This window comes from Martes martes (assembly GCF_963455335.1).
Source record: "Martes martes genome assembly, chromosome: 8".
Taxonomy (NCBI): domain Eukaryota; kingdom Metazoa; phylum Chordata; class Mammalia; order Carnivora; family Mustelidae; genus Martes; species Martes martes.
The window spans coordinates 100,968,128-100,990,786 of NC_137895.1; the positions used below are offsets into that span (position 1 = coordinate 100,968,128).

The 22,659-nt window shown below is 47.9% G+C and overlaps 1 protein-coding gene across 9 annotated transcripts; it reads left to right on the plus strand.

Moving 5' to 3' along the window:
- The first annotated feature begins 1,843 nt into the window (after positions 1-1,843).
- On the plus strand, positions 1,844-22,032 carry ZNF384 (zinc finger protein 384). Of its 9 annotated transcripts, XM_080810163.1 has the most exons (13): positions 1,865-1,961; positions 2,169-2,230; positions 3,103-3,162; positions 10,034-10,104; positions 10,390-10,627; positions 10,863-10,910; positions 11,108-11,441; positions 12,316-12,408; positions 16,085-16,309; positions 17,013-17,195; positions 18,709-18,787; positions 19,707-19,865; positions 20,450-22,032. In XM_080810163.1, exons 4-13 carry the CDS (start codon positions 10,039-10,041, stop codon positions 20,855-20,857), a joined length of 1,833 nt encoding a protein of 610 aa, XP_080666289.1. In that variant the 5' UTR covers positions 1,865-1,961; positions 2,169-2,230; positions 3,103-3,162; positions 10,034-10,038; the 3' UTR covers positions 20,858-22,032. The 9 variants fall into 9 exon arrangements, with proteins under 9 accessions (XP_080666288.1, XP_080666293.1, XP_080666291.1 ...); XM_080810162.1 differs by lacking the exon at positions 2,169-2,230 and having other exon boundaries at positions 1,844-1,961; XM_080810167.1 differs by lacking the exons at positions 2,169-2,230; positions 17,013-17,195 and having other exon boundaries at positions 1,844-1,961.
- The last annotated feature ends 627 nt before the right edge of the window (positions 22,033-22,659 follow it).

Genomic DNA, 22,659 nt, shown 5'->3' on the forward strand with positions numbered 1-22,659 from the left:
AATGGGGAAGCCCCCAGGAGGAGGGATCTCCCAGGCAGAGCTCAGGGTGTGGAAGTGATTCAAGATGGAAACAGTGTGCCAGCTGGAAAACCCCAGGCTAAAATTAACAGCCCTCCTCCCCCTACGCCCCACATTTATCTCTAAAGCTCTTCTGTAAGAAGTTCAAAGCACTTAAAAAACTGGCTTCTTATAGCAAGGGCAGGAGCAGGGCTGACAGTTGGAGACACTGAGGCTCAGGGAGTACCAGTTAATGAAAATAGGAAAAGAACTAGGAAGGAAGAGGAGAACTGGGAATTAGAGTGATTACTACGATTTGCTCCCACTTCTCTCAGCCCCCAAAGTCGATGTTTATGGAATTAGCAATTTCCAACCCATGCAGCAACTAGGTCTGGTCACATCTGAGCCCTTAAGATCTTATCCTGCCAACTGTTGCTACTCAGTTAACACAGACTGGGTGAAGAGCCCAAAAAATGTGATCAAGACAGTAGACACTTCCAAAAGGACACAAACTATAATTACAAACCTAGGATACATATCTTCTATTTAAACCTTTAACTTAAATGTTTATTTTTAGGTGTCCTTTGCTACTTCCTTATTGTGATTTTGGAAAAAAAATCACTTAAATCTTCAGAATCTTATTTTCATTATCCCTAAAGAGAAAATTACAATTATTTTTATTTGCATTATTTTGCTTTCTCAGCAAGGTGCTATTATTGTTAGTAAGAAGGACTTCAATTCTGCTTCAGTCAAAATAGATCTCAGTCGAAGGGGATTCTTGCCAGATCGGGGTGCAGGCAGCATTCATTACTCAAACAGCATATATTCAGCATCTACTATGTACTCAGAAAAGCAGTGGTTAGAATACCATGTACGAGACCGTTTCTTACAATGTTGCCGAAGAGTCAGATATATGAAATAGTTAAAAGAGCAACAAAAGGTACGGACTAAATGCTGTGGAAATTCAGAGAACAGAACCGTTATGCGTTCAAGCAATCCTGTAAGGCTTCCTCAAAGAGTTCATGCCGTGTTCATTTCTACGACAAACGTTTACTGACCACTCACTAAATGCCAGGCTCTGAGGATACGGCAGCTAACGATTCAAAGCCCTTGCCCTCATGAAGCCGGTATTCCAGCAGGAAGAGGTGGACAGCAAACAATACAGTATAGGGGGTGATGAGTGCTCTATTTAAAAGTAGAGCAGGGTGAGGAGATAGAGATGTGGATGGGGCAACAAGAACATAGCGACCCTAAGCCAAGAGTACAGAGGTGTGGTCGGGAGAGGTTATCAGTTACTTTGGGGGCCTAAGTAGGGACCTCAGAAAACGACTGACACATCCTCATCCTTTCCCACAATTCAAAGCATTGAGACAGTCTTGAGAGTATAGCAAAAAATAATGGTAACCTCCTATATCAGTCGTGCGCGCTGAAGGAAGGAAAACGAATCCATAGTCTTTTAGGAATTCCTACCTTCCCCCGCCCCCCACTCCAACCCCGTACCTGATGCATAATTCATAAACCTGTCGGTTTTCACCCTCCCACTTCCCCAGAAGTCCCTTCCGGAAGCCCGGGACCGTAATTCCGAAGGTTCGGCTTCTGCCCTCAGCGGAACCCGCCTTCGCTTCCGTTGTGGCGTCACATCCACAAAGGGCTCTAGCGCGTCCCTGGGCGGAAGCCACTTCCGCCCCTACTTGTCGTAACTTCTGCCCTGAGTATTCCGGAGCGCTGGCAGCGCCGGAAATGCTCTGCCGCTCCCGGAAGTGACTCGACCTTTGCATTCCCCCCCTTTCCCCATTACCACCCCCCCTGCATTGCCATTTCCCTCCCTCCCCCCTTTTCGTTTCCGGCGCTCCCGCCTTCTCTCCGCCGCAGCTCTACTCCGAGTCTGTCGGGGGGAGGGAGGGAGGGAGGGGGCGTGGAGGAATCGGGGTTCTCGGGAGCACGAGCTGCAGCACCACTTCCGGGTGAGTGTTAGGGGAGGGAGGGAGGCAGGGGGCCACCCACTGCCTCGCGCCCCCGCCCTGCGGGTGTCTCGCGCGCATTCCGTGCGTGTGAGTGTGTGGGTCTGTCTCGCGCCGAAAGTGCGTGCCCGCGCGCTCCGCCTCGCGCTCTCCCCCCTCCCCTCGCCCCCTGCTGGTCCTCCCGCCCCACTCGGCTCCCTCCTTTCCCAGCAAACGCCGCCCCTCCCGCGCTCTGGCTCAGGCTCTGGCGCCGCCGCAGCCGTCGCCGCCGGGTGAGTCTCGCGCCGCTGCAGCCGGCGCGCGCCAAGCTCTCTGCTCCTCCCCCCTCCCCTTTTCCTTGGGGGGGCGTGGAAGGGGGGGGGTCCACGGTGTGACTGTATGTGTGTCCGTCCCGGAACCGGAAGTGGTTGTGGAGGAGCGGGCGATGGGGAGGAATGGGGGGGCTTAGGGGGCGGGTGTCTGTCTGGTGGGTGGCAGAGTTCAGCTCCCTGGAGGGGAAGGAGGGACGTCCCAAAGAAGGGTCTTTGAGGAAGGGGTCGGGGGCGACACCAGGAGAAGGCTCCCAGGGGCTGTCTCAGGGGAGCGAAGGCTTTTTGGGGACAGCTGAGGTGTCCAATAGATAGACCCCTGTGCAGGCTGAGGGAGGTACTTCTTGGCGCAAGGCCTTGGGTAGGCAGGGGCGAAGTCCTCGAAGAAGTGGGGGGGAGGCCAGAGGAAGTGGCTGGGCCTGAACTGGCACTGTGCCTGACACAAGGGCTTGTGCATCCCCCTAGTCTTCAGTTTTGTCTTCTGAGCCAATCCTCTGGGGGCAGGGGCCCATCTCTGTCTCCAACTCCTCTGTTCTATGACCCCTGCTTACCTGTGGCCCGGGGGAACGAAGAAGAGCCAGTGTCTGAGCCCAGGAGTGGAACCCAAACACTGGTGATAGAGTTCATCTTAGTTCCTGGGAATTGAATTTATTTCCCTCCTATCTGCATAGTGGGTGGCACTACACTCTTTATTATACCATTGCATCTTTGGATTTGGGGGGTCTGCCTGCCTTCCAGAGTGACTGCTGAGTGTCAAAGAATTCCTGAGGTTCTCTGCGGGTCCCCTGGTGGCTGCATCCTTACTGGCCCCAGTAACCCAGACAATTTGTTTACAGAAAGTTCAGGAGCCCTGGAAAGGAGAAGGAATAAGACGACAGGAGGAAGAGAGAGAGAGGGTAAGACAATTTTGGGTTAATGGCTTTTCTGGTTTGGGGGGGGAAGGGGTCATAATTAAATGGGCTTTTTGGGGACAGTGTGACAGAATTCTTCTAGTAATAGCAATTGTGATACTTGTGTTTGATGTGAGAGAAAAATTATCTCTTGAAGGTGGCCAGGAAGTTTTTGTGTAAAAAGTTAGCACTTTACCCCATCACTTTCCGTTCCCACCAGTATTCAGAAATGATCTGTGAAATGCCTGAGTGAAATCACTGAGTAGGGCTGCATTATATCCAAAGGAGAAATTTATTCTGCTTTAGGGACAAATGAGCCCCAGTCGCCAGTATGGTCCTTGTGGTATAGCTTGTGGAATTGCTTTTCTGCATTTGGAACAAGCAGAGCTGAGTTTTTTTTTTTTTTTTTTTTTTTTTTTTTTTAAAGATTTTATTTATTTATTTAACAGACAGATCACAAGTAGGCAGAGAGGCAGGCAGAGAGAGAAGGGAGGAAGCAGGCTCCGCGCTGAGCAGAGAGCCCAATGCGGGGTTCGATCCCAGGACCCTGGGATCATGACCCGAGCCGAAGGCAGAGGCTTTAACCCACTGAGCCACCCAGGCACCCCAGAGCTGAGTTTAGAGTGGGGTTCATATTAATGTCACAGAGGGGTGCTTCAAGTGGACCTGTTGAGTGATTAGAATCTATGACACAGGGTTATTTCAGTTTGGTGTGTCAGAGTTAAGTTTTCAGGGGGAAAAAAAACCCTGGTTCGTGGGTAGATAAAATTGTATGGAGTGAACCTCAGAAGTTAGTCTGGAAGAATTCAGAATACAAGGTTTAATAGTGGTAGAGTTTTAGGTAGTCTGAAAATGACAGTGTAAGACCCAAAAGAATTTGAGTTCAGAGCTTATAATCCTAGCGATCTCTTCTGAGGACTAATTCCAGTCTGGTTTATAAAATTTATTCCCCATAGGTTTCTGAGGCAAGTTGATAATTAAATATTAAGTGCATATTTCCTCTTCAACTGCCCCGCCCCCCTTTTCCCTGCCCACTTTTTTTTCTCCCCCTCATATTTCCCAGATCATCATTTGTAGTGAAGTAGGCAGGACAGGCTGTGCTCTTCTTCCCACAGGGTACTGAGTACCGTGGTCCAGCGGTACCCAGGGTAGAAGTTGCTGGCTCGGATGGCCAACTTTGTGGTCATAGTGGTCCTCTTGGTGTGTTTGGGCATGGTGTGATGGTCTTTCCCAGGAGAATTGGGATAAACCTGTTCTGGGTTATTTTGTACTTGGAAGACTTCACAGATGGTAGGAAGGCCCCAGAGTCTATCAAGATGGCCCTTGCTGAGTGCCCTTAGAACCTGAGGAAAAAGATTTTGTTTCCTTACCGAGAAAAAACTGGCTCTCTGTGTTTCTTCATTTCAAGTCCTTTAGCTAATATTACAGCATTTCTGCAATTGTGCATTTTGGAGCAGTTTTTCTCCATAGAACGTCTGAGGTCCCTGGGTTCAAGTTCTTTCTGTAGGTGAGTTGAGTTGATTGTTCTTTGCATCTCTATTGTTAGTGCTTCTAGTTGATGATTACTGAGCTGGAGGCTATAGACCTGATACTCTTGGGTAGTGCCTTTGTAATTATGTGGTCTTTATGTAATTGTCAGTAATTGTCACTAGTAGTCCTTGGCACATGGAAGTATTTCCCTAACTCTCTTCCTTTTGGGAGCACTTGAAGCATTTTCTTTCTTTTTCTTTTTTGAGCTGCCTCCCATCACCATATGCCTTATGAATTTGTTTTAAGGGGTTTATTCTCCTCCATCTTCTACCCAAATAGAAACTTAGTAGAATAGTAAATTATTCAGAGTCAACCACTGATGTGGGACCTAGAATTAGATTCCAGAAGTCTTGATTTCTAGGTTCATTTTCCAGCTACTACACTTGGTTGCTGCAGAGTCATCTGTGATTTTCTCAAGACTTGTTGTGTTAAGGGAATATTGCTTTCCTGAAGAAAAATCGGGGTTTATTTGAAAAGCAACAATTTTTTTAAAACATAGTAAGTGCCGGGAAAGAGACTATGGTCTTTTACCATGTCTACCAAAACCACATGCTGCAGGCGGTGGCATCTTTGTTCCTGGATGGCTGGTCACGCTGGGGAAGGACGGACTGACGGACAAAGCTCTGGTGTAAGAGTTTAGGTCTTACTAAATGTCTTGTGGGTGTTACTTAATAATTGTCTTTTTTCTTCACCTCCTCAGTACTTCCAAGATTTCTTTTGAGATTGGAAAAGAAATATATAGTACTTTGATCCTCTTGAGAGAAAATACTGTTCAACTTAACTATAGTAAACCTTCGTTTTTATTAATGGAATGCTTGGAGTATGCTGCAGTAGTAAAGTTGAAATTAGAACCCAGATTTTTAATCTGCCAACATTCCTTCTACTTACTGTTTTTCTTTCTTTCCTGCTCTTTGGGTCTGTAACAAAAGCCTGCTACTTCCTTCCCAGTCTAGGGTAAACCAGTTCTTTTTATTATCATTGATATATTGGCATAACCATCAGAACTGGCACTCTGTGTAGATGGGGTTTCCCCATAATATCATTGGGCTTCTCCAGGTTTTAAGAATGTTGGTATATGCCTGCTTGAATGTTGGGATGGTTTGGGAAGGAGAATTGTTTCATGAAACATAGAAAGTTAAGAGGTTAGGGACAGTAAAAAGGTCTCGAGTGATCTGGCACCAGGAGCACCCTGTTACACAATTCCAGGGGGGCACCATTTACATTGTATTCTGGCAAGAGCCTTTTTTTTTTTTTTTTAAGATTTTATTTATTTGACAGACAGATCACAAGTAGACAGAGAGGCAGGCAGAAAGAGAGGGAGAAGCAGGCTTCCCGCTGAGCAGAGAGCCCAATTCGGGGCTCGATCCCAGGACCGTGGGATCATGACCTGAGCCAAAGGCAGAGGCTTTAACCCACTGAACCACCCAGGTGCCCCAAGAGCCTTCCTTCTTGGCTCTCCATTTGATCTCCTTTCAGGGATACAGGGATAGAAGTCAGCCTTTTCAGAACAGTAGTGTAGCATAGAGGTGTCATTTTGCAGGCAAACATTGCTCCTAGTTGGGTGAGCAGAACCCTCCGTGTACCCCCCTCTTTGGGGCAGACATATTTATCGGCAGCCCATGAGTCACATTTATCATCGTGTCCTGGGACCAGCTGTGGTTCTTGTCTTACGCTTTGTTCTGTTAAGATCCAAAGCAGAGTGATAGCCTGGGTATCCAGGGAAGTGGAGAGGGCTTTTATTCAGGTTCATCCCTCTGGATGGTCTGGCCTTTTTACTCAGATTCTTTCATTCTAAAATCAGTGACCTTGGTGGCCAAGTGAGGTCTCCCAGGTTGTGGACAGAGAGTATCCTCTTTAACTGCATTTTTAGCTATTACCAAAATTTCATTTTTGGAAACATTTATGGAGAACTCTCTAAAAAATGTATAGTCCCTTCCTGGAAATGTAAATTTTAATTGGTGCATCAAGTCACAATGTCAGAGAGTATGTTACTTCAGTTGTAGGGTTTGGGTCTGTTGTAGAACTCCCATTTTTTTTTTTTTTTAAGATTTTATTTATTTATTTGACAGACAGAGATCACAAGTAGGCAGAGAGGCAGACAGAGAGTGAGAGGGAAGCAGGCTCCCCGCTGAGCAGAAAACCCGATGTGGGGCTCGATCCCAGGACCCTGGGACCATGACCTGAGCCGAAGGCAGAGGCTTTAACCCACTTAGCCACCCAGAACTCCCATTCTTAACATGCCCTTTGGTATCTGCATTCAGATCCCCGCCCTAATATTTACTGTTTGACTCTGTGACTCCAGTTTCCTCATTTGAAACGTAGGGATCCCACTGCCTACTGCATCGAGTTGCTGTGGGGATTAAATGATGCAATCATTGTGAAGTACTTGGAAGGACTTAGAACAGTTCCTGAACACATCGAGCACTTAGTAGATGTTCATGGTGGTGGTGACATGGTCCTGTCTGCCACATCACTTTGGTTTTTTTTGTTTTGTTTTGTTTTTTAAAGATTTTATTTGTTTACTTGATAGAGAGAGATCACAAGTAGGCAAAGAGGCAGGTAGAGAGAGGGGGAAGCAGGCTTCCCACTCAGCAGAGAGCCCAATGCTGGGCTCGATCCCAGGACCCTGAGACCATGACCTGAGCTGAAGGCAGAGGCCCAACCCACTGAGCCACCCAGGCACCCCTGCCACATCACTTTGTGTGCCGCGTTGGTAAAGAACCCACAGGGGTTGTTTTCTTTCATAAAGTGTTTCACCTGAGCCACTAGTAGGACAGTATGAATGGATCTAGTCTTTACTGGAAGGGAGGGGCCTTATGCCTCAGAACCCTATCTGAAGATAGTCTTATTTTCAGGCTTTCAGTTCCTCCCTCCTAAATTTTCACATCCCTAATGTGTTTACTTCCTTTGGGGGAGATTATAAATTAGACCCCCCCTTTCTTTACTGTCCAGCCTAATTTTCTACTTCATTGCCATCATATAACACTACTCTTGTCTGTGTCATTTCTCTCAGTTAGAAGGTTAGACAGATGGGGTTGTGGGTTATGGTTTGAGCCCCTAGTATTGTTTTCAAAATCTGTATGTATAGAGTCCACTGTCATTCAGTCTATTAAATGTGGACTTGCATACTGGGTGAGGAGTTCTGTGTTCGAGACCGTGGGGAGATCCAAGATGTGATCCCTGCTTCCCAAAGGGCTTGGCAGGATTGGATCGCCTTAAACTGTGATCTGATCATTTCTTGATTTCTGTCAACTAAGAAGGATCCTAGGCCCCTTTGTAAAGTTAGTGCTGGAAGGAAAAGGTTGGCACCTGTGTTGGAGATTGTTCTGATGTATTTTTTTTTAAACCTTTTTTTAAAATTTTACTTATTTATTTATTTGACTGACAGAGATCACAAGTAGGCAGAGAGGCAGGCAGTGGGAGGGGAAGCAGGCTCCCCGCTGAGCAGAGAGCCCAGGACCCTGAGATCATGACCTGAGCCGAAGGCAGAGGCTTTAACCCACTGAGCCATCCAGGCGCCCCTGTTCTGATGTATTTTATAAGTTGGGGAGCAGGATGTGCCTGTGGTTGATTCTGGGATCGCTTAATACTGAGCCTTATTTGTGTAAAGTTGTATTCACAGATTTGGTGCAGTCCTCTCCTCTCCTCTGCTACTTTTTAGGAAAGAGTAGGCTGCAATTCAGTTCTGCTTCCCTTTATAGGTTTTGTGAAAATTGAGAATGCTGTTTAATAGAGCAGAAAAAGTGGTAAGATTTCTGGAGAAGAAGGAACAGGGTTACATCTAGAGTGATGTCCCTTCTGTTTTTCCTTCTTTGTTACAGATTTTCCTAGTTTCCTTAATCTACCTCAAACCTGGCTTCTATGCCCAGCGTACCCTCTAGTACTTAGTGGTTCTGGTATCTGCCTCCAGCGCATCCTGAGTGGGACCCACTCGTGGCTGGAAGTCACAGGTCCTTCCTCCCCACCTGAATCTTGGTTGCTTCTGGTTCAGACTAGCAGCATGATGTTAATGTTTTATTTCTGGCTCTTGGTCATTTCCCCATTCCAACAGTCTCATACTCCCTCTTCATCTACCTTCTGCTGGACTGGATCTTCCTGGGTCCAGGATTTGGGGAAACTCCTCTTGAATAATTGCCATTAACATACTACCTTGCTAGGAGAAGTGACCGGAATGGGAAAATGGCGGGATGCCTAGATTCCCTATCCATCTGTGACTTGCAACATGATTCTGAGGGATTACTCTTTTTGCTTATTCTTCCCTCCCAAAGTTTTAAGCTCATTTATCATCCACACACAGAGAAGAACTTGAACTCTCAGAAGCATGGTGTTTGAGAATCACAAGGCAGGCATCTAGTACCGTGTTATGTATTCTGGCCCACTGTGGTCCCTTTTCTGAATCCTGTAAGTAGAAGTCTGGGGTGCTGCTGCTACTCCTGGTGCTCGAAACCTCTTTTTTTTTTTTTTTTTTTTAAGATTTTACTTATTTATTTGACACAGAGAGAGAGATCACAAGTAGGCAGAGAAGCAGGCAGAGAGAGAGGGAGGGGCAGGCTCCCTGTTGAGCAGAGAGCCAGATGCGGGGCTCGATCCCAGGGCCTTGGGATCATGACCTGAGCCTAAGGCAGAGGCTTAACCCTCTGAGCCACCCAGACGCCCCTCGAAACCTCTTTTAGACTGGTAATTCCAGGTTCTCACTGCTCCGTTCAGCATGTGTGGTACCCAGTGCAGGGCTACGGAGACCTTGGTGGGATTGTTGGGGCATGGTCCCCAGGTATCATCTAGTACTGATTGGGATTCCTGCCAGTTTCACTCTTCAGTTCCCTTGGGCATTTTGTGTTCTGGCCTAGAACCTTTTCAAGCTGCATAGAACTACAAATGTGTCAGTTGGAAGTCTTAAGATGTTTTATTTCAGGGAAGATGGATCTGTGGGAAAAAGGAAAAGAGGAGCAGGGATAGGTATCCTGGCTCTTTCTAAGTTGGTCAGTGATTTACTTTATGTGACCATGGGTACATCCCTTCCCTGCTCATGACTTGAGTTTCTCTTTTTGTCACCAAAGGGAAGTACAGCCAAGTCTATTTCTTTGGCTTATGGGAGACATTCTGTGGGTAAGTGATACGTGTATTAAGTTCTTTCACGGGCATCTGAGGTAGGATAGGCTCTGTTCGATTTCATGCTGAGTGGCTCTCCGGAACGAATATGGTAGATCCTAAGATCTTCACTGTAAATTCACAGCCGTGTGGTCAGGTGCCAAAGAAGAGGCCAGGAATTCCTCAACTGCCCTTCTCCATTACTATGTTTCTTTAGAGTTAGTCGTGAGTGTGACGCGGTCTCTCTTTCTCTCTTCAGGTAGAATGGAAGAATCTCACTTCAATTCTAACCCGTACTTCTGGCCTTCTATCCCCACAGTCTCAGGACAGGTAGGTGGTGTTTGGTTTTTGCTCCTTCTCTTTCGCCTTCTTTGTTCAACTCTGAGCATAGGTTCTATCACTGTGGAGACTGAAGCAAGATAAATCACGTGCTGTTTCACCAGGTCCCTCACCACTAAGAGTCACAGCATTTCTGTCCTGGCTTCTCTCTGGAAGCACAAAGATACTGTACTTCTTGCTCTCCCAGGAGGACAGACCATGCAAAGTGCTTAGGGAACAGACCAAATCAGGCTCTTTCAGAGGTGGCCGCTCGCCTCCCCTTTCCTTTTGTTTTAGATTGAGAACACGATGTTCATCAACAAGATGAAGGATCAGCTGCTGCCAGAGAAGGGCTGTGGGCTGGCTCCACCCCACTACCCCACCCTGCTGACAGTGCCTGCCTCAGTGTCCCTGCCCTCAGGCATCAATATGGACACAGAGTCCAAGTCAGACCAGCTGACCCCACATAGCCAGGCATCCGTTACCCAGAATATCACCGTGGTCCCTGTGCCGTCTACAGGACTGATGACTGCTGGTGAGCCACTCTGCTCTTCTCCAATCTGAGGTGTTGATCTTCCATGATCAGTACCCCAGGCTGGAGGGCTCCAAGGACATGGGGAGTGGGATATGTGTTTGATTACTCAATCACATTTTCATTAAGTGCCTACTGTGTGCCTAGCAATGCGCTAGGCATTGTGGGGGATACAAAGAAGTAGAAGATGCGGTCCCTGCCTTTGAGGAGGTGACATTCTTTCCTTCTCTGAATCAAGGAGTCTCCTGTTCTCAGAGGTGGAGAAGAGAAGGGAGTCAATCAAGGGGTAAATCTCACTGTTACCGGGGGTGGGGTGGGGACAGGGGTTAGGAGACCATTATTTTTCTACAGGGTTTGGGGTTTCCTATATACTCCGGGCTGGGGTGGTGGTGGTGAGGGGTTGGTTAGACAATGATCTGGGGGGAAGTAAATAGGATCAGGACTGGACAACATGACACCATCTCCTTTTTCTCCCAATCCTAGGTCCTGGTTTGGTAATCACGTCCCCCTCAGGCTCCCTTGTGACCACAGCCTCATCAGCTCAGACCTTCCCCATTTCGGCTCCCATGATTGTCTCAGCTCTTCCCCCTGGCTCACAAGCCCTGCAGGTGGTCCCTGACCTCTCCAAGAAGGTAGCATCAGCCCTAACAGAGGAAGGAGGAGGAGGTGGTGGTGGAGGTGGCAGTGTGGCTCCTAAGCCCCCTCGGGGCCGGAAGAAGAAGCGGATGCTGGAATCAGGGCTGCCTGAGATGAATGACCCGTATGTCCTCTCCCCCGAGGATGATGACGACCATCAGAAAGACGGCAAGACCTATAGGTAAGGATCAGAGCCAGGGCAGCAAGGGGTAAGGATCACTGTCTCAGCTTACCTCCCCACTTCGTGTCTTGCCCCTAATCGGGCTCCGCGTGGACAGCTTTCCGCCTCAGATCCACTTGCATGTCAGGTGTTCTGTTGTGGGGCAGGAACGTAGAGCTTCCAACTAGCACTTCTCTAGTGACTCTTCCCCAGGACGCAGACCCACTGTACGCCTTCCTTTTTGGGGTTGTCAGCATTGACTAATTTTTGGAATGACCTAACGGAGTTTCTTCCTTATGATAAGGCTTTAGACTGGGTTTCAGACTCCGTCTCCAGCTCCTTTGTGCTTTCTACACTTTCCATTCCTATTTTTCTAAGAAACTGTTCTGATAAGCCCCTAACCTTAACCTGCGTGCCATCCACTGGTTCTTGGGCCATATCTGAGCTCTGAGACTGCCTGACCCTGCATGGTTGGGATGATGGGAGGGGTCTGTATGAAAAGATGGGAGGAACAGGATATCGCCCTTCTCTCCCGCCACCCCCCACCCCGGACTGTATGCTTATAAAATGCCTGTTTGCTCACTTTCTAATTCATGAAAGTCATTTGGATTCTCTACTTCCTTTAAGTTGTCCATTGCCAAATAGTCTTATATTTGCATGTGGCGATATACAAAAAGAATTTCAGAAGGAAACTCCCTGCCCCTTGAAAGTTGGACGTCTTTTAATCCCCTTGAAAACTGTCAGGGGCCCTAGTGGGTTTGGGAAGTCTGGTCCCAGGTTACAGAGTGGGATAACCACTGTCACAGCTTTGATGCAGACAGGGGCAGATGTGCATGGCTGGGAGACTGGGTCTGTCCTTAGTGTACCGAGATGGGCAATGTTGTTCCCATTTTAGGAGCGAAGGGAACTGCGGCACAGGAAATGGACAGAGCCTTGGGCTCATGGATTCAGTTCCCGGCTCCACCACGAACTTGCTGTGTGACCCTGGGCAAGTCCTTTTCCCCTCTCTGGGCCTCAGTTTCCTCATCTGTAAAATGGGGAGAGTTCTGTTTATGCCTCCCATTTGTTGGGAGTATATGTCATCTAAGATTTGAAATGTTGGGAACTTCAAAAGAAAGAAGCAGTAGTTGTCATTTAGCATTTATTTGTGTTTGTGTTGTACGCTTCTACCGTGGAGAGTAGCCACGACTACAGAGTGTTTAAATTCCTCTTTTAAGTGAAAGTGAGGGGAGTGTTGCTATGCAGAAAGTACTGAGCACTGCAGAATTCTAGCTCCTAATCCGAAAGTTCACTGCAGCTTTATTATTACAGGTGTATCCCACTTTATACAATAAAAGTGTTCCTGGAAAATGTTTACATCATATCATTTTATAAAGGTACCTGACAAGTTTGATTCATTTAAAAGCATCTTTTATATATCATTTTATATAGTGGAAATCCCTTTTATTTTGTAGAAATCTGGATTTTTATGTATTTGCTCAAAGTGAGGTCATTGTGACCTGGAGATACACCTCTAGAAAATGTGTTGTGAGAATAATGGGCTAGGTCTCTGACCCTTTGGAGCTTTGCACATGGATTAGGGTCCCCTCATTCTGCCAGAGGTTTCTTTTTGTTTTTGTTTTTGCATTTGCTTTTGCTTGTTTATTTTTTGGACCCTCATTAAAGCTAACTCTGGACTTCCCAAACTATGGGAAGGAATGTGAATATACAATTGGAAGGAAGCCCTGGTAGCATTTTCTACACCCTCAGTGTTTTTGGAATTCTTGACCGGCCCCACACCCAGGTGACTAAGTAGAACTCTGAAATTAAGGGCGCCTAATTATATTCTAGGTGAATCCAATTTCTTCAGAAACTCAGAACTCTGGAGTTCCCAAGGAGTCTTTTTAATCACACACACACATACACAATCCCTGTTTCCGTGCATGTGTGGGTCAACCACATCCATTCCTGTGGTCAGTGGCATTTGACTGGGTATTGTTGGACTTGGGTTCTGTTAGTCTGGACAAGTCACCTTCTTTCTAGCTCTTGGTTCCCATCTTGTAAAATGGGAAGAGCAGTCATGGCCCCCATTTATCATGTGGAAATGTTTTGATTATTTGAAATTGGTTTTAAATATCTTAGGGGGAAAATTGGGGTGATTTAAAGTTATTACTGTAAACAGGGTCATTGTATTATGTGCCCCCAAAGGGGCCCAATTCTTGTGTTAGATGTGACTGGTGCCCCCTGGCCTAGTGAAATGGGGTGGTGGCTTTGCTGTTTCCTGCTGACTCCCCACTGCTACAGAGCTCCTAAATCAGATTTCTTTCCAACCTCCAACACCTTGCATTAAAGGACTTGTGCTCTTTTATCTGGCTTCATAGGATGTTCAGAGTTGGAAATACGTTAATGGTCACCTACACCACCCCCGTCCCTGTAGTTTTAGTCTTCTGAACATTCCTGACAGATGATAGTCTGCCTGTCCTTGAGTATGTCTAGTGTGAGGCATCTCAGAATAGGTTAGAATCATAGCTTTGTGTAGTGAATAACTGTTTGCCCTTTGGCAAATTACTTAACCTCTCTGAGCCTTCTCGTTCCGTTCTGTAAAACGGATAATATTTGCCAGGTTGTTGTGAGGAGTGGAAACAATGTGTCTCAAGTGCCTGTAACTGTTATGGGGCCCTGGTAATATCCAGCACAACAAATGGCAACTATTATTATCATTATTATGATCGTCATTTGAGACTCCTTATTTTGTTGCCAGTCCATTGTCCATGGATTTAAGTTTTGTAGATTCCTCTCTAGTTGAAAACTTGGATAAAGAGAGTTATTTTCTCTCTTGTAGTTAATTTCATACTAAGGGTGCAGCTGTGTGTTCAACACTCACACACAAACTATGAGCTTTTGTTTGAGTTAAAATGAATGTGTTGTTCCACCTGTCCTAGAAATTGTAGCAACCAAGGGAAATTATGTTGTAATGTTAGTACCTTCCCCCCCCAAGTGACAAGGTGTCCAGTTTCCAACCTCAGTGGAATGCATAGTGGCATGAGCTCATCCATCAGCACTGGTACTGTTAACATTACCGCAATTTTATTATTCGAGAACACTCTTGGCTTACCTTTGACTGGCCTGGGGGTTTGCTGGCCCTACTAGGGGCAGCTGTTTATCTCTCCATTTTACAGACCAGAAAATTGAGGTCTAGATTGATAAGCAAGCCTGTAACTGCACCCTGATTAGAGCCCAAGTGTCCAAGCTTCCATTGGCTGTGTCCTTGGGCCTGTACTAACTATAAACAGAACCTCTGCGCCTCCCATATAACGTTTGGCCATGCCAGACAACGGCCAGGGATTGGCGAACTGGGAATCCAATTTCCTTCAGAGTTTTCAGGTGCTCGGAGAAACAGAAATTGACCTTAATGATTGGAATTTTAGTAGAAACATGAATCATAATTAGTAGAAACAATAATAATACCCCCCAAATAATGTCACATTTTTTCCTTTGAGGAGCACAGAGTTCTTTTTAGTCTTGATCTCATTTATTCTCTAAAAATTCTCCTAGGATCAGAAGAAAGCGGAGGTCCTCTCCCCATACCATACTGAGGCCAGATGAAAGAAAGAAGTTGGGGAGGAACCAGAGCAGAGGGGACTTTTTCCCCACTTGCCTGGCTTCCAGGTGCTGCCCTCTCTACCAGCTCATGCTGTGCACTGCAGGGTTGTTGAGGAATGAGAGCATTCCAGCTCATAGATAACTCCTACTCGATAAAGTCTGAGCGGGTGTGGCTTATCTTGCTCAGAGGCTCCTTATTTGATACGGTTGGGCAACAGCAAGAACAGGAAGGATTACCCACCCAGGTGATGGGTGAAAGTGTATCAGCTGTTCGCTGATGTCTGCCCAGAGTGCTGGCTCTGGCTCCATGTGCTCGGGAAGAGGAAAGGGTTAGCATGGAAGCTGTTTCACAGATTTTTCCTCCTAAATGTTTGAGGGAGAGACAGCTCACTCCTTGGCTCTTTACAAAAGTGGTTCTCACTTGATTGCCCAGGGGCTCAGGGGTGGAGGTGGCCGGTAGAACACCAGATCCAGGGTGGGGGCCAGACGTAGATGGTTTGGAAAAGCCCCTCTAGATAATTCCGATCCCTCTCCACCCCCATCCTTCTAGGAATCACTGGCTAAAAGGAAGTAGGAGAGAATCTGAGAGAAGGCAATTACGTGAGGAGACAGGAGAGAAGTCCTTCTGGGGAGTATAGTCAGTTTGTCCTCCTCAGCCCTTCGGGAACTTGAGAAGTACCCAAGGGATGAACTTTGTGCACAAGAAGTTGGGGCAGGGAGCCCTTTCAAAGTCTGAAATCAAGTTATAGGCAGAAGGAAAACAAGTTAGTCAATACCCCTGGCCCAATTAAATCCACATTCGCCTAGAGGCAATAATAAGGTTTACCTGTCTTTTCTGGTTGAATTTTTGTTTCTCTACATACTTAGGGAGTCAGATCATTTGAACATTTACTGGATATTTGTATCATGTGGGTCTGTATTAGAAGCGTAAACTGCCAAGATAAGTAGAGCAGATCCTCCTCTCAGGGGCCTTTGAGCGCAGTTGCGGTAAAGAGCAGATAGGCTGGCTTCTGTGGAAGTGGAGGGAGGGTGCAGCGCGCTGCTGGTGGGACGGTTCTAACCACTGCCCTCGCTTGGCCCAGGTGCCGGATGTGCTCACTGACATTCTACTCAAAGTCGGAGATGCAGATCCACTCCAAGTCACACACCGAGACCAAGCCCCACAAGTGCCCGCACTGCTCCAAGACCTTCGCCAACAGCTCCTACCTGGCCCAGCACATCCGTATACACTCAGGGGCCAAGCCCTACAGTTGTAACTTCTGTGAGAAATCCTTCCGCCAGCTCTCCCACCTCCAGCAGCACACCCGGTAAGGCTGCTCTTGGTTTTGTCCTGCCGCCCGGCTGTGACCCCTGCCCCCGAGGCCGCGTTGCCCGAGCCTACTCTTCTGTCCTCACAGTTTCTCTTTTCCCTTTCGACTTGGCCCTTCGGGAGCCTCCATTCGCTCTCGTTACTGTCTCTGAAAAATAAACTCTGTGTTTTAGCAGTTTGTCGGGGCCTGGGCAATGGTGGTCTCCAGTCCCCAAGTCTGGAACGGTCTTTGTGGTTTCTCTCTGTGTCTGTGTTTGGAAATCTTCTGCAGAGCAGGCCCTGCTTATACTATATGCTTCAGTTCAGAGCCAAGGTGTGCATTCAACTTCAGGTCCATGGGGAGCAGGCACTATTGGTCTTTGTTCAGATTACTATTTGGAAGCAGGGTATCTGTGGTGAGTGTGTAACCTTAGAACGAAACAGAGGGTTGACAAGCCTGAAATCGTTAAGGTGACCAGGAGCCAGGGGTCGCAGCTCTTCATCATCTCACTGCCATTCTAGCCACGGACGTAAGATCAGCAGCAACCTAGCTCTGGGTGTCCTCGTCATTAGCCTCTCCAGGCCGGAGTGTGTTTGGGAGGAGGGAGGAGGGGGTGCTCTCATCCGTCAAGCAACATCATTTCACCCAGCAGAGAGCTGAGCCCATGGTGTCGAACTGCTTCCTCCTCCCCCCTTCCCTCCTCTCCTCTCCTCTCCGGCAGGATCCACTCCAAGATGCACACGGAGACCATCAAGCCCCACAAGTGCCCGCACTGCTCCAAGACCTTCGCCAACACCTCCTACCTGGCCCAGCACCTCCGAATCCACTCGGGGGCCAAGCCCTACAACTGTTCCTACTGCCAGAAGGCCTTCCGCCAGCTCTCCCACCTCCAGCAGCACACACGGTAAGGGAGAGTGGCGGGCTACTGCCCCCGCCCCGCTGGCATGCCCTCCCCACCCCCGCCCCGGACACACACAACAACCCGCATGCGGGGGGCGGGGGAGAGACCTGGCTGGAGGAGAATACGACCGGCGTCTGGGAGAAGAAGAAGCCACAACCCTGGAGGCACAAGCGGACGCTCAGAACCTTTCTGGGGCACAAGCAGCGTGGGGAAGATGCAGTGACTGTGACATTCCCTGACCCATGGGAGGAAGAGACTCAATCTAAGGCGGAGACAACTTCTGCCTTCATTTCTCTTGCTCCAAACACCAATACACACATCTTGCAAGATTTTCTCGTTGGTGCCAAAGCAAGGGCATGTGATTGGAGAAGACCATACCACTAGCCCTTAGGGCACCAATTATGAACAGGAGACATAATCGGACTTTAGCTGGTTACCAGCCTCGTGAGCCCTACAGCAACCAGCAAGGCTCCAAGGATGCCAGGAATAGAGAACAAAACAAAACCTGTCCGAAACGGAGTCACACAGAATTGGCAAACAAAATGAAAAAGTTCGTACTTCGTAAGGATGCCCACTGTTTGTCCCATGAATCTGGAGTGACTTGGAGGAAGCAAACCTGCCAGCCGGGGGAGTTGATGATGTCCTTCAGGCGAATCTCAAGTTGAAATGGAGTCCAGAGTTCCTGGTCAGGAGCCCTCTCACCTGGCTGCTTCCGGATGCGGTGACCCCCCTCCAAGTGCTCAGACATCTGGCATTGCGAAGAGGAGGAGTCGGGCTTTCCTCACAAAGAAACCTGTCCTGTGACGTTTCCAAGATTATATTCGGAGGTCCAGAAAAGCACCTGGTTACAAAGCTGGCTCTGAAGTCCCTGATGAGGAGCAGGTGTCCGCAGACCCTCAAGTCCTTGGCTCATCTCAGTGGAGGGGCCAGTAATGTTTGGGAAAGAGGTCACATTGGTACTAAACTAGGCATTTCCTGCCCTTAGGGGGCCAGACTGGGAAAAGCCCCAAGGAGTTGCCATGCGTTTTAATATCACTGCTACTCTCCATAATTAGCATAACTCTCTGCTTTTCTTTGATACCAAAGCTTTTTCTGGGAGCGGTGTTCAAGGCTGAGGGAATAGGTTTTGGTTGTGTGGTGGGGGCCAAGGAAGTGTTCTATGTTTCTTTTACCCTACCAGTGTGTTTACCTTATGTTTCTGAACATTCATTAGGGACAGCTACTATAGGAGCTGACCTGTATGCCAAATTACGGACTGCCTGTCTCTTGGCTGCCAAGCCACCGGTCCCTCCTCCCCCAGCAGAGGAGCTTGAGCTGAGTGACGGAGGCAGTGAGCAGAGATCAGGCACTGTGGCGGGATCAGTGTGAGAGAGGAGCTGAGGCTGGGACCTCCTGGAAACCCAGCCTGTACTCCCAGAGGAGGACAGGAGTGGCCTTGAGGAGGTCGGTTAAGGAACCAATCCCTGAGTGGCCTTGCTGACATCCTTTTCCTGTCTCCTTTTCTCATCCCATGCAGAATCCACACCGGTGACAGACCATACAAATGTGCACACCCGGGCTGTGAGAAAGCCTTCACACAGCTGTCCAATCTGCAGGTAAATTTTCCACCCTCCACGCGGGGCCTTGCGTCTAAGACTTGGGTCATGGCGCCATTTGAGTAGTGCAGTGGTTCTCAAACGTTTTCAGGACCCCTTTACGCTCTTAATAATTGTTGGGAAACCCAAAGAGTTTTTGTCAATGTGAGTAATACCCATCTACACAGAGAATGTGAAACTGAAAAACTTGAAAAAATATTTAGTGATTCATTTAAAAATAACAAACCCATTGCAAGCTAACATATATAACATCTTTTCAGACATATACACCCCAAAAATTTTTTTTGAGAGTGCACACTAGCAGAGTCGGGGAGGGGCAGAGAGAGAATCCTAATCCTAATCCACATTGAGCGTGGAGCCCAAAGTGGGGTCAGTCTCACGACCCTAAGATAGCCCAAATCAAGAGTCGGATGCTTGACTGACTGTACCACGCTGGCACCCCGGCTGCACGTTTTGAATGTTTAGCCTACCGGAAGCTGGCTAGATGCTCCTGCCTGCCATTCTCAGTCTTTGCTCCTTTAAACATCACAGAATCTCTGTACAGTCATGAGAGAAGGAGAATGAAAAGGCAAACGTGGTCTAACCATTATTTTGAAAAGTGTCTTGACTTTGGAGGCTCTGTGGAGAAGTCTTGGTATTCCCTGTCATCACCCCCATGCTTCGCCTTGGGAACCACTGGGCCAGTGGGGCCAGCATACCCTCCTTCCCACTTTTCAGGATCCTGGAATATGCTGCAGGAGCTACGCCTCTTCCCTTAGCCTGTAACTCCTCAAGTTTTATTGAAAGCAGTTCCTACTACCTTCAGATGGAGAGAGAAGCTGGCAGGCTGACACCCAGCTCAGCGCTCTGGCATTAAGGGTCAAAGAGGCAGGAAGAATTAGTCTGATGCCCTTATCCTGATTGCTCCTCATTTTCCCAGTCCCACAGACGGCAGCACAACAAAGATAAACCCTTCAAGTGCCACAATTGTCATCGGGCGTACACGGACGCAGCCTCCCTCGAGGTGCACCTGTCTACGCACACGGTGAAACACGCCAAGGTGTACACCTGCACTATCTGTAGTCGGGCATACACGTCGGTGAGTGCTCATGCTCGTGCTTGCCCTTCATTTCTCCACAGGCCAGGAGGACTACAGTCCGCCTTACCCCATTTTCCCGGAGGGAGAGGTGCTGTCTTGCCCTAGCACCAGCTCACCAAAATCAATAAAGAGAGGAGAAATTAAATAGATCTGTAGCTAAGGAATTTGGGGGGTGCCTGATTCCTTAAGCCTATAGAGGAAGATTGCTACGCAATGATTCTTAATTTTATTTAAACGTAAGGCAAAATAACTTGCAATTTGGGGAGAAAGATTTCAGTTAGATGTTTTCCATTAGACTCCAGGAAAAGGTGGCAAAGTCCTTCCATTCAAAGATCTTTGGGGAAATGACCACTTTTCTTGAGGCAGGTTGAATGCCTACCGTGACCATGAAGGTTTCCCCTCTCCTTCCTGCCCAAGAGTGAGCACTGGCAGAGGCTCCTGGGGAGAACTTGCCCACGGCTCCAGAATGTCTCTGTTGAAGTATGGCTCTATTTATAAAGTAAAATAAGAGCCCAGGATGCTGGTTGTAAGTAATCTCTTTCCTTCTCTTTCATCCCTCAACTCTTTTTCACCATCTCCTTCAGGAAACGTACCTTATGAAACATATGCGGAAACACAACCCTCCTGATCTCCAGCAACAAGTGCAGGCGGCGGCAGCAGCGGCAGCAGTGGCCCAGGCTCAGGCCCAGGCCCAGGCCCAGGCCCAGGCCCAGGCTCAGGCCCAGGCCCAGGCCCAAGCCCAAGCCCAGGCTCAAGCCCAGGCCCAGGCCTCCCAGGCATCACAGCAGCAGCAGCAGCAACAGCCACAGCCACCACACTTCCAGTCCCCTGGGGCAGCCCCCCAGGGTGGGGGTGGCGGGGACAGCAACCCCAACCCTCCACCCCAGTGTTCCTTTGACCTGACCCCTTATAAGACGGCGGAGCATCATAAGGACATCTGCCTCACTGTCACCACCAGCACCATCCAGGTGGAGCACCTGGCCAGCTCGTAGAGACCTGTGCTGCCACCCACTGGGAAGAGGGGAAAGAAGTTCTGGTCCCTTCTTTCTCCAACTTCTCTTGGTGGGAAAAGTCTTCTTCCTTGACAGGCCTTGGCTCCATCTCCTTGGGCCTCAGGCACGGCCTTCCTACACAGGATACCATGCTTATTCTCAACTCCTCTTCAAAAGGAACATCAGCCCTCCTGATTGGCAAAGGAATAATACGCTGGTAGTATAATCCAGCAGCCTCCCCTTCTAAGCATAGCTTTTCAAAATTGGGGGTTGGTGCTCAAGGGAGGGATTTGCTATGACCTCATAGAAACTTTTCCAGTGTGGGCACTTACCCTCTCGTTACCCTCATAATCCTCAAAGTTGGGGTTGGTGGAAGACTAGAGGCTGGTCCTCCCAGATCTCTGAGAGAAGGGAGCCCTAAAGGCAACCAGCCTCCCATTCTATTCTTGCCTGCAAAAGAACAGAAGTTTCTCACATGCCCTGACCCCAGGAGCCGTCTTCCCCTCGTGGTCTCACTTTCCTACCTAATGCTGGAAGAGGGAGATCTGGGTGGGGGTCAGACCCCCTTTATTTCTAAAGGGGCAAGGGCTGAGATGTGGTCCCCAAGGGGCCAGAGATCCCCAAAATGGTCAAGGGTGGCTTAGAAGTGTGGGTTATGGTTTTCCTTGGAGCCTCTCCCCTTCTCTGCCAGCCAAGGCCCTATACTCAGTCTCCCAGTCCCAAAGCCAGAGGAGCTGTGGGAGCTTTGTGTTCTTTACGAAAGCCCAAAACAAGGGGTGTTGCAGAGAAGGGAGAGTTCAGGGCAAACACAAGGACTGGACTTAGCTCCCTAGGTGCCACGGTCAATTGCCGGACACGGATTTATATATAAATATATATATAAATATATATATATATACCCACTCATCACGGCCATCTTTGTTGTAACCATTTCTGTGTTTATAAATGCATTATCTCTGAGAATTTTCATATTTGATGTTTTGTTTATTTTTGTCCTTTTTGTTTTTCTCCACCCACCCTGTCTTCTGGCCAACGGCATTTTTATTTCCTTTTGTCCTTTTTATTTGTTTGTTTTTAAATCATGGCAGATTTCAGAGAAAAGAGAAAATGAAAAAAATCAGGAAACCAGTTGTTATAAAGCAATTTAAAATGAAGAAAAAAAAACTTATGTACAAACCAAGGGGTGTTTTTAGAACCTTGTATAGAAATAAATTCGTGTAAAAGGATCAGAGGCAGTGGAGCTGCTGATATGAGCGAGCATGGGAAGAAGCTACCTGGGGAGACGTTCAAGGACAGTACTAAGATTTTACACTAGCATGTGTATGTGTGAAGAGTGAGTGCTATGTGATGAGAATCTTGTGTGTGTATCCCCAAGCGTAGAAGACCACAGCTTCAATACTTAAAGTGAGATACTGGTTTATGAAGGTTTCTACATACAAATCCTGTCATGGGCCTGCGATGCCTAAGTATATGAGAGCAAGGTTTCAGTCATGTGTTAGTAAAACCAGTAAGCTCCCCGTTAAAGAAATGGAAGCACGACCTCTTGAAATGGCCTGCATTCCTGCTTGAGCATCACCAGGCTCAGGGCTAATTCCAGTAGGCAGAGTGTGTACATATATCTATCTATTATCCATATCCATAGGTTGGCAGTGGCGGGTGCCATAACCTGAAATGAGTAACAATGCAGGACAGTTGTAGTGCTTGAAAAGTAGAACGTGGTCAGGAAACCTGGACTTCAGCTCTGGCTCTATGGCCAACCAGTGTTTACTGGGAGGCTTCTTCAGCTGTTAATTAGAAGGGAT